Source organism: Thalia democratica, chromosome 5, assembly GCF_965202585.1.
Source record: "Thalia democratica chromosome 5, ktThaDemo2.hap1.1, whole genome shotgun sequence".
In the NCBI taxonomy this organism is placed as follows: domain Eukaryota; kingdom Metazoa; phylum Chordata; class Thaliacea; order Salpida; family Salpidae; genus Thalia; species Thalia democratica.
The window spans coordinates 73654095-73667181 of record NC_139169.1 but is presented as its reverse complement, the minus strand read 5'-3'; the positions used below and the strand labels follow the sequence as shown (position 1 = coordinate 73667181).

Here is a 13087-nt window from a genome sequence, read left to right as displayed (position 1 = left end):
CAGTTAGTTTTGTATTTTAGCAACATTTTGTAACAATATTTTACTTGCACATTGATAGTTAAATAAAGAGTTTAAAAATAAGTAATAAGTGACAGTGATAAGACAAAGTAATAAGACAAGATAGAAATTGTAATCAGTTATTTAAGATAGTTAAGAAGATTTTAATCAGTAATTTGCAAAAATCATGAAACTTTTGTCGATACCAAAGTTTATACCGTAAGCTTCTTTAATCTCACCAAAAAAAAAACATTTATGCAAATTACTCTGCAAAGTTTAAGTTATTACAACAAAACCGTTGTTTACTTTAAAATCGAAAATTAAAATGTCGTTACGTCAGGCATCATTGAGCACCGACCGTTGACCATTATGACATCATAAATCATTTATGTAAAGACTCACACAATTGCTGCAAGGTTGAAAACTGTCGTAAAACGACAACAATAACGGTTGCTTCAAGCATGAATAAATTGGTCGTTGTTGTTATTTTCAAGTTTTACAAGTAATATTTTTAAGTTCTTCCAAAAAAACACAGTTGTAAAAAAAAGCAGCTAAGGAAAAAAAAAAAAGAGATAGTTTAAAAAATCAGACAAAAAGTAATTTGGCACCTAACAAACTATTTAAACTGATTTAAGGGGTTGTTGATGGAAATGTTTAATTTTTGGTACCAGGTAATGCAAACTCGAATTTTGTCTATCACAATAAAACACACTAATATTTTTCTTGGCTTAAATGGCAGATAACTTTAACGAAAAAGCAAATTATAAGTCTCAAGGTCGCCAACAAATTTAACAGAGCCTTAAATCTTTAAACAAGCTAAAACAGATACTCAGACCCATAATTTTCACAAGAGTAACAAAACAATGAATAATAATTTCATGGGTGGCAAGAGTTTTCAAGGAAATATGTCGGGTATGTTGGTAATAACCAGCAATTTTAAAGTTTTAACAATAAAACAGCTGCTTGAATTACAAGAGTGGTTATTTTAATATCAAACCTCATATAAGAAATAAAAATTATCAGTTCTTCGAAATGACTGTAAAATGCGTAGAAATGGGTATCATTGAGTATAATAAAGGGAGTAGTTCTAAAAATAATTCATTATTCAGTCACATATAGTCGTAAGAGTTATAAAAAGATTCAAACTTAATTCAATCAAGGAAGCAATTTAAAGTTCAAATCGTCTTAAGGAAACCGATTGTCTTTATTTGTCTCTTTTTCTCTGCTTAATAATACTTTATTCAATTTTAAAGTTTATAGAAACATGGTTCAGATTTAAAAGGTGTTATCACTGGGAAGGAAAAAAAAAAGGTCAACCCCTTTTAAATAATTAAAGATTTTTTCAATGAGCGAAAATCAAAATTAAACCGAAGTTTTTACCGTCATTTGGAAGATATTGTCATTGAAGAAAATTCTTGTAAGGAGTTATTAGTGTGTAAACAAATTAGAGAGAAGTGGAAAAAAATGTTAAGAAGAGAGAATTGTGGAAGAAGAAATACGGAAGTAATTCATAGTAACTTTAATTTGAACATCAGTGACTGAATAACATTTTACTTGTTTCTGAAGTGTCTTGATTGATTTTAATAAAATTAAATTTGTATTGAAAATAGTTATTTCCAGCATATACTTTAGAAAGATTTTGTTGAAGTTCAAGACATTTTTTAAAGGAATTAGCTACATCAATTACTTTAGAATTTAGTTAAAAGTTGCCGGAAGAATTAATGCACAAAAATTGTATATGTTTATGAAATAGGTGAATCTTTTTTTAACAAAAAATGAAGTACTTGTTATTTTTGCTGTTATTATCTGTACTTATACAGAGGAAGTTTTGTGGAATTATTTTCCCGTATTTGTTGTGAAACATGCGGCAGACCACATAATTTACTCAATAAATATTATGATGTCATAATTCAATTTACAATAAAAAGTTTTCAAAAGTTAAACGACCCGTGTAATAACTCAGTTTAATATCATCTAATGACTTTATTTGATTTCAGCCAACAAAATAGTTGTTTTTTACAATTTTTTTATTTGTTTTTTCCAAATTCTGAAAACTACCACAAAATACTGTCAATTTACTTTTGAAACGGTGGTTTTTCAGAAGGCGCCAAAAATTTCTTCGTAGCACTGAATTACGTATTCATTAAAGAAAAATACCATTGCAAACTAGTTGCAAATTTTAGGGTGCACTTAATTTGCTGAAAACTTGTGTTTCACAACGATTTGTTGCTAAAAATAATTTCACAAAGGAATACAGACAGCAACTGTTTTAAGGTGATGAACGACTTTCAAAAAATGTTCACTTTTTTTTTTGCAAATTCCTGCAGACAGATAAACTTTTGTTTCTGTTTTGTTTACTTATTTCCTTCTTTTTGAGTGAAAATATTTCAATTGTTTTTACGGTTAACAAGGAGTGCAAATTTGTTGTAAACAAAAATAAAATTCCCACGAGTTTGTAGGATTGTAAATGGGAAAATAAAAATTAGAACAAGGTTTTCAGTACTTTTTAAATACAAAACTGTATGAACTTTAGTCAACAGTTTTTGGAGAACAAAAATTTAATTTACTAAAATTTTGAAAAGTTATTAATATTTTGTTAAGATATCTAAATGTTGTAAGTAATTCTATTTTTTAGTTTCATCAGTATTTCTACTTAACACATATACACATGACTTGTTAAATCTATAAATCAAGAAATGCATACTAAGCTCAAAAAATAATTAACTAAAATATTCTATATTGCAGATATACAATGACGTAACTTAAATGAAACAAGCACAAACATCGAATCATGATAAAAAAATCACTGCCCAAAATTTTTCATTTAAATTTTTCCTATGCCCTCATTTTCTTGACAGTATTAAACTCAGCGTCGTCGCAACAAACTCAACAAACGACGACTGAAGCGGCGGTCAGTCGGCAGGTGAATTCGACGCAACCGGAAAAGACGACTGGTAAACCTCAAAACACAACTTCGGCTCCGTTTGAAGAAATCACGTCACGATTAGATGACGTAATCAGCTATGATTATTCTATGACGTCACAGTATTTAGAAGAAGGATCGAGCGAGTTCGACGAAGTTGTGACGTCAAAACAAGACGGAGGTCGGTTTACGTGACGTCACAAATTGTTGAATGTTACGTCACAGCTGTGTTAATTTGAATTTCTTGTTCGGTGTCGAAAAGCCGGCAAAATATTTGTTTGCAAAATAAACTTTGAACTAATTAAAGTGCTTGACAGTTAGAAACACGTTTTAGATCAATTTACTCCAATACTTGACAGCTTTTGGTGTTAAATTAACCAACAAATACTTAACCTTAAACAAAAACTAAAAAAAAATCAAATTTTATTAGAAAACTTTGTAGTTTACTTTAAAACTTTTCATAGGAGTGATGATAAAAAAATACTATCAATTCAAACAAATTTTAAATTTTCTTTACCTGTAACTTCAACAAAAACAACGCTTAATAATTCGTGTTCTGATTGAAACTTAAATGTTTGCCATGGTTTTAAACACTGATCCTTTAGTAAACAATTTCTTTTGAAAAATATTTTGGCACAGAATTAAATATTTGCAATAGAATCTGCTACATTGTTTAAAAGTTGGCTGAGCGTTAACAATGATCTCACTAAAATTAAAACATGAAAAGAAAATTCTCAACTTTTTTGTTTGAAAAAGCTTAGTGTCAAACATCATGACTTTGTTAATTTATTTCTACTTAAAAAAGATTAAAACTATCAACAACTCTACTTTTTTACTTAAAACTCGTTGGCATATAACAAGTAGCTGTGATAATGTAGCTATTGTTTGAAAATCTCTCTTAAAAAAAACAACTATTTTAGCCTTACAAGGTGGTAATATAAAGGGCTTTGTATCAACACAAATTCTTCTTTGTAAAACGTTGTTACTAAATATTTTTTCTGTCCATAAAAATTTACAAACTTGAACAGTTTTATTAAGAATAAATAGGACTTTAGTACTACAGGATATATGAAATAAATAATCAATTTAATTTCCCAGGTCTACCAGTAACAAATGAGGAAGAATGTGGTGATGTAATTCAAATAAAAATTCCAACTTCAGCACTAAATTTTCAATCAACTTGTAAAAATGAAATTGATGAGCAGCAATTGATGCAGAAAGAAGAAATGAAAAAATTGTACGATCACGGTTAGTTTTATAAGTAATAAACTAATACAAAATCAGAAAAAAATAGACTTAAGTAAAGAAACAATCTCTTTTCTATGTAAAATTAAGTTTATTAAAACCGAACTAAGCTTACTATAAAAAATCTCCACATATTTTTTACTAATTGAACCTATAAAACTACAATAAAACTAACAAACAAGATTAATATGCTATTATGTCAATCACTAATAAGATTAATACTTTTATTGTGGTTTTGAGGAATTCAAGCAAAAAATGATTTTGAAAAGAATTAATAATTTAATACGATTAATTTCAATGTAAATTTAAAAATGATGTAATGCAAGGCATCATTTGAATTGTATCTCATTGTGATATTAGAATAAATTAATTTTTATAACAAATATTGGAATATAAATGATCTAATTTGCAGCATATTGCAAATGGTTTGAACATATTTGAAACATTTAACAATTATACTGCATACTTAATAAACTCCCAAAATAACTTAAATAAATTTATTTAATTTCTGATAAGAATCACGGAAAACATTGAAGTAAAACGCTTATTTTTAAATTTAACTTCTAATTCAAAATTTTCAGTAATAAACAATTAATATAATTTACAAAATAGATTTTATAAACTATTAACAACAAATATCAACAGTAATTGAAGCGAGAGGGGGAATAGAAGTAATGAAAAAGATTGTTGAAAACAACAAGGAAGATATTATGATGCAGTTTAAAAGATACCCGGATGTACAACAAATTAAAGAAGCTATCTCAACAGTAAATATTATGTACCTGTATATTGTTAGAAAACAACTTTAACAAACAATTATAAAAAAGTATTACGTAACGATGTTTTGTTTGAGACAACTAAGCCAAAAACCAACTATTTTGAAATCCTGAGCTATTATCAAACTATCTATTGCACAACGACATTTGTTTGACAGACTGAGCACGGAAATACACTCTATTTACTTTAATCCACAATTTAACTGCAATCTTAGAAACCATTTAACCATATAAATTGGCATTAAACCGTGCTCAGTCACAATACACTTGCATTCAAAAATAGTTAACTTAAATCATATTTCGCATCCGTTCGAAAGTAAGATACTATTTTAAATGGTTGCAAAAGGTCATGTTTATTTTGGAATGCGAGCAATATTTTAATCCAGATTGGATTACTTCTAATCTTCAGCTTAGTAAATTGTCATTGTTGCGATATATATATATATATATGTATACAATGTGAACTATTGACATTTAAGGTCATTTTAACTGAAGTTGACATGAATAATTATTTTTTATTTACTTAAATACTTTTGATTTCAGTTTATATAAAAAACTGTACTGCTAAGAGAAAAAGTAATTAAGAGCAAACTAGAACAGAATACTTAAAATAAAATACTGATAAACATTGAGCTACTGAATTTTTAAACCAATTTACTGACCAATGACATGATCACAGTTTAATTTCAAAATCAAAAAAAAGCATAAATTATCACTTTCCACAGATCACACGGTTGAAGCAAGAGAGTTCAAATTCAAACGAAAGAGTCAACCAGCTCTACTTGCAATTGATGCACGAAATTATCAACAAGAGAGATCATCAGCTGGACTACGAAAAACTCACCACGAAGATACTCGAGCAGAAATCAGTGTACCATGAATTACAGGTAAGAATGAAAAAAAACACTACTTTTATAATAACATACCTAGCAGAACTTTAAAAGGAAATGCTCTTTTTATAGGTTATTACCAATTACTACTTAACTACGAATTTACTTTTTGTCCTTTACTAGTTATCGCCTCATGGTAGTCAAAATATTGCTCACTTTTGTAAACCCTGCTAGAGTTTATGACTACGAAAGTTAACATTTTACAACTTTAGAACTAAAAACTATTTTTACAATTAAAACCAAAAACTTAAAGACTTTTGACCTCAATAATGCCCTCTAGCCTAGTTTTAAAAAACACAAACTACATTTTGTTAATTACACCAACATTAAGATAATCAAGTTTTAATTTCGCAACGTTCAAACACTTTTACCGCCAAAAATTCTTTAGAAGTTTCGAAACGACTGGCTAATAAGTTGTCTCATTATAAATTGCAATAGCGAAACTTCAATTACTAGATCTAATAAGATAACTAGAAATTAACCCTAATTACGAAATAAGATAAGAAATAAACAGATTAGAAAAATCGCCTAAAGAATCGAAACAAAAGTAAAACAGATTAGTTTTAAGCTAAGGTCCGAATTCATAATCTGGCCACGCGATTTAATTAGACGAGTTGCATTATTACCAAAATAATGACAAAATTACTAACAATTATAAACCTAAAATTTTTAATTCGAATCAAGTTTAAGGCGTTTTTAAGGTTTTAATACTGAATTTTTTTCTTTAGTGTTAATAAGAAATGAAGAAACTTTTATTTGAACCAAGTGCTAAGCTTATGTTTTAAAATTTTGCCAACGTATAATAACTTAGTTAGCAAATTTTACAAAAATATACTTATAAAAGTTTTTTCTTTTGAATTTTCATTATTCTATTAGTTTTTACTATAAAAACTTAAAGATAATTAAAGATATTAACAACATATAAACATAAAGAGAATATAATAATTTAGGAAAGTGTGACGATGATGGAGAATAAAGTGAGAGAAATGACAATTGATATGGTGAATCAGGAAAATAAAATAAAATCGATGGAAGGTGAACAATTGAGAATGAAAGAACAAATTAAATTATTGCAGCAAATTTGCAATGTCAACAACAGATTTGTTAGTTGATTAAACTCTTTTTCATTCATAAATTTTCTCAAATCTAATGATGATTTAGAGATTTGCTATTTTTTACATTCAATCACTAAATTTACAAATATTTTCGAACAAATTTATTTTTATTACAATGTCCATACATTTTTTCAGTTTACAAATTCGTATAACTACTAGTTGTAACCTATAAACTTTGATAAAGTAAATAGCTATTTTATAATTTAACTTAATAAATATAACTTAAAGGAGTTACAAATAGACGAGGAGCAGCCAATCAGATCAATGTACGATCCGAGCGACAGCCAACTAGAAAGAAGAGATACGAATGAGGAACATATTCGACTTCAATCTTCAAAAAGAACACATTCAAGTGCATTAGCACATGGTAATTATAACTTGTAATAAACATTTTATAAGTAAATACACTAGAATTTGTATGACAACCCTTTTGAAGAAAAAGCAAAAACCATTTTAGTTATTTGTAAATGGTAAACTTATTTGACTTGTAAAAATAACTAACAAATAAGTCTGTATGACTAAGGTTTTTAAGGTAAATTCAGTAACAAATAAAATAAAGTGATTTCATTTGTTTATGGTAAAATATAATGCGTTATTTGTATGAATAAACGTTTAGAAAATGAACAAAGTAACACAAAAACATTAAATCAATTTTTATAAGTCATCATTTACAATCACAAATGTTAATACTATAAAATATAACAAATAATAATAAAATTGGAAATTTTCTACATATTATCTTCGCATTAATTAACCACAATTCACCAACGCGATGCCAACGACTTGAAGAGAATTTTTTTACAAAAAATTAAGATGAAAATTACTGTCAATTGCTGACAGCAATATGTGATATTTTAATAACAATTTGTATGAAAAATGTTTGCACAGCTAACTGCTGTGTTATCGAGTGTCTGAAAACAATATTCACTTTTGATCAAGTCGTTATCAAAACTTTTTTTTACTAAAACTTAAAATAGCTGGTAATTTTACACTGATATAGCGAGCAACAACTAATGTTTACTAACAAACTTAAATTGATTTTCTGACTAATTCGGTGTCTGAAACTAAAGAAGCATAACTGCATTTACAGACTGATATAGCGATAATTAGTCTCACAAATTTATTTTTGAATATTTTTTGCTGGTTAGTTTGATAAATTTCGAATATTTTTAAAAACATATATATTCTTTTAATTTTTTATAACTTTTTGCCGGGCTTATATAATAATGTTTGTCTGTTATTGGTAGTTTTAATATTATAACTACTAATTATATTTAGATTTTTTTATGTATATTTTCACTGGCTTTGTTTATAAACTGTTAACATATTTTCACAGGACACTTTATAAATAATAATTATATTTTCACAGGTCACTTTATAGATTGTACTCACGCTCAGCAGCATGGCTACAAGGAAAGTGGAATTTACAGAATAAAGCTGCCTGGTGAAAGAAAATCTGTGAAAGTCTGGTGCGATTTCGACCTTGTTGGTTTCTATTTATTATTTTGAACTTTCAAAAAATGTTGTCGATAGGTTTTGCAGATGTTCCAGTTGATACTATAATTTTTTAGTTATCTTGTTTGGATGTTTATTAAAAACATCCAAGTTAAATGAAAAATCGTTTTATTTTTTATCAAATCTTTTTATTTGTAGGATCCGGGCGGTTGGATAATAATACAGAGAAGAATTGACGGAAAGACAGATTTTAACAGGGGAATGGAAATGTACAAGAAAGGTTTTGGAAGGGTCAAATCTGAATACTGGATTGGTTCGTTGTTAAACTATTAGTGTTATTTTATTATCAGAACAAATACTGTTAAAACTAAACTTAAAACCATATGTGATACAAACCAAACTATGTTAACTAGCATCATTATATTGCACATAATTCTTAATGCATTTAATAATGAAACTTACAATTTTATTTCGTAAAATCAACATTAAAAAGTGGTTGCAAAAGTGTTAAAAACTCAACAGGATTGGACATACTGCACAGACTAACGAACAATTCAAACTTGTCATACAAGCTGCATGTAGAGATGGAAGATTGGAATAATAACAGAAGATTTGCAGAATACGAAGGATTCAGAGTGCTTGGTGAAGACAGAATGTATCAACTAAACATCGCCCACTATAGGTATCAAGAATGTGATGTATAATTTATGTATTGCTCTAGAGTCAGTACTCTTATAAATATATGTTTAAAAGATATTTGGTTGTTATACTGGTTATGAAAGACATAAACTTTAGCAAGAAGCTTTTTCATGATGCCAAAAACTATTTTCATATTCATTCATTTATTTAGTTATACAATAAAAACTCATTGATTAGATAACTGTTTTTTGAAAAAAACACTCAAATAAAAAAAGATGACTTTGTAGTAAGCAGAAATTTACTCAATATTTTTGAGAACATTCTACAATCTAAGTTATTATGGAAATCAATTAATCAAGTTTTATTTCAACGACTTTGCTTATCTTATTTTTCTACACAGTGGTAACGCAGGGGACAGTATGACTCGAAACAACCACATGAGGTTCAGTACGAGGGATTCGGACAACGACCTGTCAAGACAAACAAATTGCGGTGCAGTCCACGAAGCAGGATGGTGGTTCAATTCGTGTGGTGACTCAAATGTAAACGGAATTTATCACAAGTTTGTTGTTGCTTATTGTGTACTTTTACAAAGGTTAAAAACCAAAAAATTATTCCACTCAACAAAGTTGTTTGCTACTTTTTCATAAGTTGTTTTCATTAGATCATAAAGTCCTTAAATGCTGTCTTACTTACAAAATTTACACTACAGACCTCTAATGAACATATCATCTCAAAGTTTATACTATTTAATAAAAAAAGTAAATATTTTATATTATAACTGAGTGAAAATAATATGCTACGATTTTTTTAATTTAAGCTATATTCTTTATATACAAGCTAAAGATTGTTTATCTGTGAAAAGTATATGTTTTCACGCTTGAAATTATAAGTGATAAATAAAAAGTCATTTATAATGTCAAGCAACCTTTTCAATAAAGAGCAAAATTATTGTGATCAAATCCACTATGACAGTATTTTTCATTTTCATATAACAACAACCTATTTCAATAAACGTAAATCAGCCCATTGTGAAAGTCAATTTACATTAAGTGATAAGATTTTCACACATAACAAATATAACTTTAAGCAGCTTAAGTCAATTACGCGGCCTTAAAAGCTTTAATTTTAACAAAACAAACGAAAATAGTCGCACTTTTAAAAGCAACACAGAAGCTACTATACACCTGCACATATTTTGTTATCTCAGTTTTGTCTGAAGCTTATGACACTTGTGCCAACTTCTTAAAGCACCACACAGAGAAGTTTTTGTCTTAGTAGCCAAATTATCTCATGTGTGAATGACAGGCTTTAATGCAGCAGGGAAAAAATAAAAAGCAATCAAATTTTTAGGATAAACTTAGCTTCAGCTCAACACCTTGTTGAGATATCACATACAAATAATATTGTCCTTGTCGTTTAACTAAGTCTTAAACCTATGAGACAAACCTTTTTTCAAATAGTTTTTGTAATGATATTTGTTGTACAATATTTAGCCAAAAAAAATATATTTTTAGACTTTTAAGGCCCATAAAATAAATAAACCCTACAACGCAGATTCATTTACCCAACTAATACGCCTTTTTAAATAAGTTAAATAAATAAGTGTCAAATTAAACCAACTTAGTTATATGCACTGAAGATACAAAATCTAATAAACATCAAAAAATTTTGCAATATGAAAATGTTTAATGCAAAAAAGTAGAGCCAATTACTAATCAGGCGAGCTTAGCAGCTTAGAAAGCTGATAATTTGAACTAATAATCAGTGGAGTGTATAAAAAGTTACTGTTTCAAATGTAAACAAGATGAATTTTATCTGAAAGAGAGGTGATTAAGATAATAAAGAGAGCAAATATTAAAAAATAACTTCAAAAGAAGCTCACAGACAAAAACATACTGGTAATTGAATTATTTTTGGCTTAAGGTTAGAATTTTGAAACTCTTCAATTTTGTACACTGTTTACGCATAACAAAATATCAAACAAAGCTTGCAGTCAATTGACATTGTTTTTGTTTGTAATTAATTTGATGTCTGACTGTATTTTGATGTTTTAAATGGCATTTTTAATTACTGCGTGAAAAATATATCAATCAAACTTGGTTCTATGTACATTTATTTCGGAACAAAACTCCAATGAAAGTGCAACGTAAATATTGTTGGCATAATAATTGGTTTGATCTTGAAATTTTAGTTTTATTAAATTTATATATTTTTAGTTGAACTTTCAAATTCACTATGACAGTATGTTTTATTTACATACAACAAATTTATTCTAATTACGATTTTTATTAACTTATTATTCTAAACAGGTTCTACATGCAGTTTATTTAAATAATTAAAAGGCCATTATTTGAATCTATTTTGTAAGTTTTGTTTTAATTATTTACAGTCTTTTATGGTGATAATGCAAATGAAATTAATGTAATGTATTTACAACAAATTAGCATACAAATAGTTGACCTCTTAATCTTTCACAGTTGAAAAAATTCTTGAGATATTTTGTATTGGTTTTCGTTAAAAGCTTTTTTAGAAAAAGGCATAGAAAAAATGGGGTAAATAATGACTCATTCTGTATTTACAAGAAGAACTAGTTCAAGTTATAAAAATTATATCTTGCTTTAACAATAAAAGTTATTAATTTGCTAAACATACTAAACTATTCATTGAAACGTGTGCACAAACTTGATAAAAGAAAATCTAAAAACTTTCTATAAAACAAACCAAATTTTTTATAGTATAATACATTTTACAAGCTTCTTTACTAATTTATCAACACACGAACTGTAAATTCCACACAACAAAAAACGTCCACAACAAAAAAATCAAATTACAGCTGATTTCAGACAGAGGCATGAACAAATCCCCCTACAAAATTGCAAGTAATAATAAGAAGCAAGTTTTGCACAAAACCTTTTTAATCTGCTAGTGAAATTGACATTTATTAACTCATGGTGAAATTCGTTTTGAAATTTTTGGTCAGCAACTGACAACCGTGTAAAATAGAAGCTTGAGATTTATTATTTAACAACTATAAACTGAAGGCTTGCATCTGCAGACAAAAGTTTGTGGTAGCCAAAAATTTGAAACAATAGCAACTTTGTAATATTAAACAATTTGCTATACAAGGCCGTATGTGGTAGTAACTGTACATGTGAGTACAAATGTTTCAGCTCCGTACAAAGTGTTAATTGTAATTTGACGGTTTAAATAAAGTGATGAAATTTTTAAGGAAGAAAATCGAAACTTCAAACAAATAAGATTGTTGAAGTAATTGTGTGGTTTGAAAACTTATTGTCTATTCAGTTATGACGTCGACCCCAAACATTTGTTATTTTAAGATGTTTAGCTAAATTAAATATGTCAAAAATCAACACATAATTACTAACCATACTGTGATACCATATACGCATAGTTGAGTATATTTTTCAAAACTGAGACATTATATTAACAAAAAAACAACGTTATGAACAATAAAGAAAAAAATGTTTATTATAAAAACGTCATCTAATCTTAAATCCAGACATTAATCGTTTTTAACAAAGTTAAAATATTTTTACTACTTAAACAAACATTAATAATATGTAATAGTAGAATACTAAAATGAACTGTAAACTAGAGTTAACTTAAGAAACTTAATGACATTTTCTAATTTCATGGTGGTCTTTTTAAAGTGGTGACAATCTGTTGCCGCTCTTTGTAGATAACGATTAAAGTAATTAGAAGTATTGATAAACATCTAAAAAGCGGTTAAAAACCATTAACTTTTCACACTAAAAACATTTCAAATTAAAATCAACTTATATACGTTAACAGGGAAGGAAACTACAGAAGTGATATAAAAAAGAACGGAATTTACTGGAACTCATGGAAACCTGATTACTCGTTGAAAAGTGTCGTTATGATGATAAGACCCAATAACTAGAATAATTATTAAATTGCTTTTGATATTTGTTTTTACTGATGTACTGCTTTTTTACTGTTTCTTTTTTTATATTTTTCGTGTTTATTAATAAATTGTTTGAGACAAAATAAAAATGTTTTTGA

At 27.6% G+C, this 13087-nt stretch overlaps 2 protein-coding genes across 2 annotated transcripts in view; one reads left to right on the top strand and one right to left on the bottom strand.

Moving 5' to 3' along the window:
- LOC145835895 (ras-specific guanine nucleotide-releasing factor RalGPS2-like) overlaps window positions 1-13087 on the bottom strand; it is a 55297-nt gene that overhangs the window by 13638 nt on the left and 28572 nt on the right. The gene's annotated exons all lie outside the window — the stretch shown is intronic.
- LOC145835849 (angiopoietin-related protein 1-like) lies at window positions 2747-13069 on the top strand. The gene is made up of 11 exons (XM_082943587.1): window positions 2747-3101; window positions 4019-4168; window positions 4811-4932; window positions 5667-5828; window positions 6782-6934; window positions 7175-7313; window positions 8316-8431; window positions 8600-8714; window positions 8924-9083; window positions 9441-9602; window positions 12857-13069. The coding sequence occupies exons 1-11, from the start codon at window positions 2789-2791 to the stop codon at window positions 12963-12965; spliced, it is 1701 nt and encodes a 566-aa protein (XP_082799713.1). The 5' UTR covers window positions 2747-2788; the 3' UTR covers window positions 12966-13069.

Bases quoted from the DNA above. Each gene is read 5' to 3' on its own strand.
- LOC145835849 (XM_082943587.1), top strand. From the start codon at position 2,789: ATGATAAAAAAATCACTGCCCAAAATTTTTCATTTAAATTTTTCCTAT. The intron at 3,102-4,018 runs GTCGGTTTACGT...TTAATTTCCCAG, and splicing joins GACGTCAAAACAAGACGGAG to GTCTACCAGTAACAAATGAG. The intron at 9,084-9,440 runs GTATCAAGAATG...TTTTCTACACAG, and splicing joins CTAAACATCGCCCACTATAG to TGGTAACGCAGGGGACAGTA.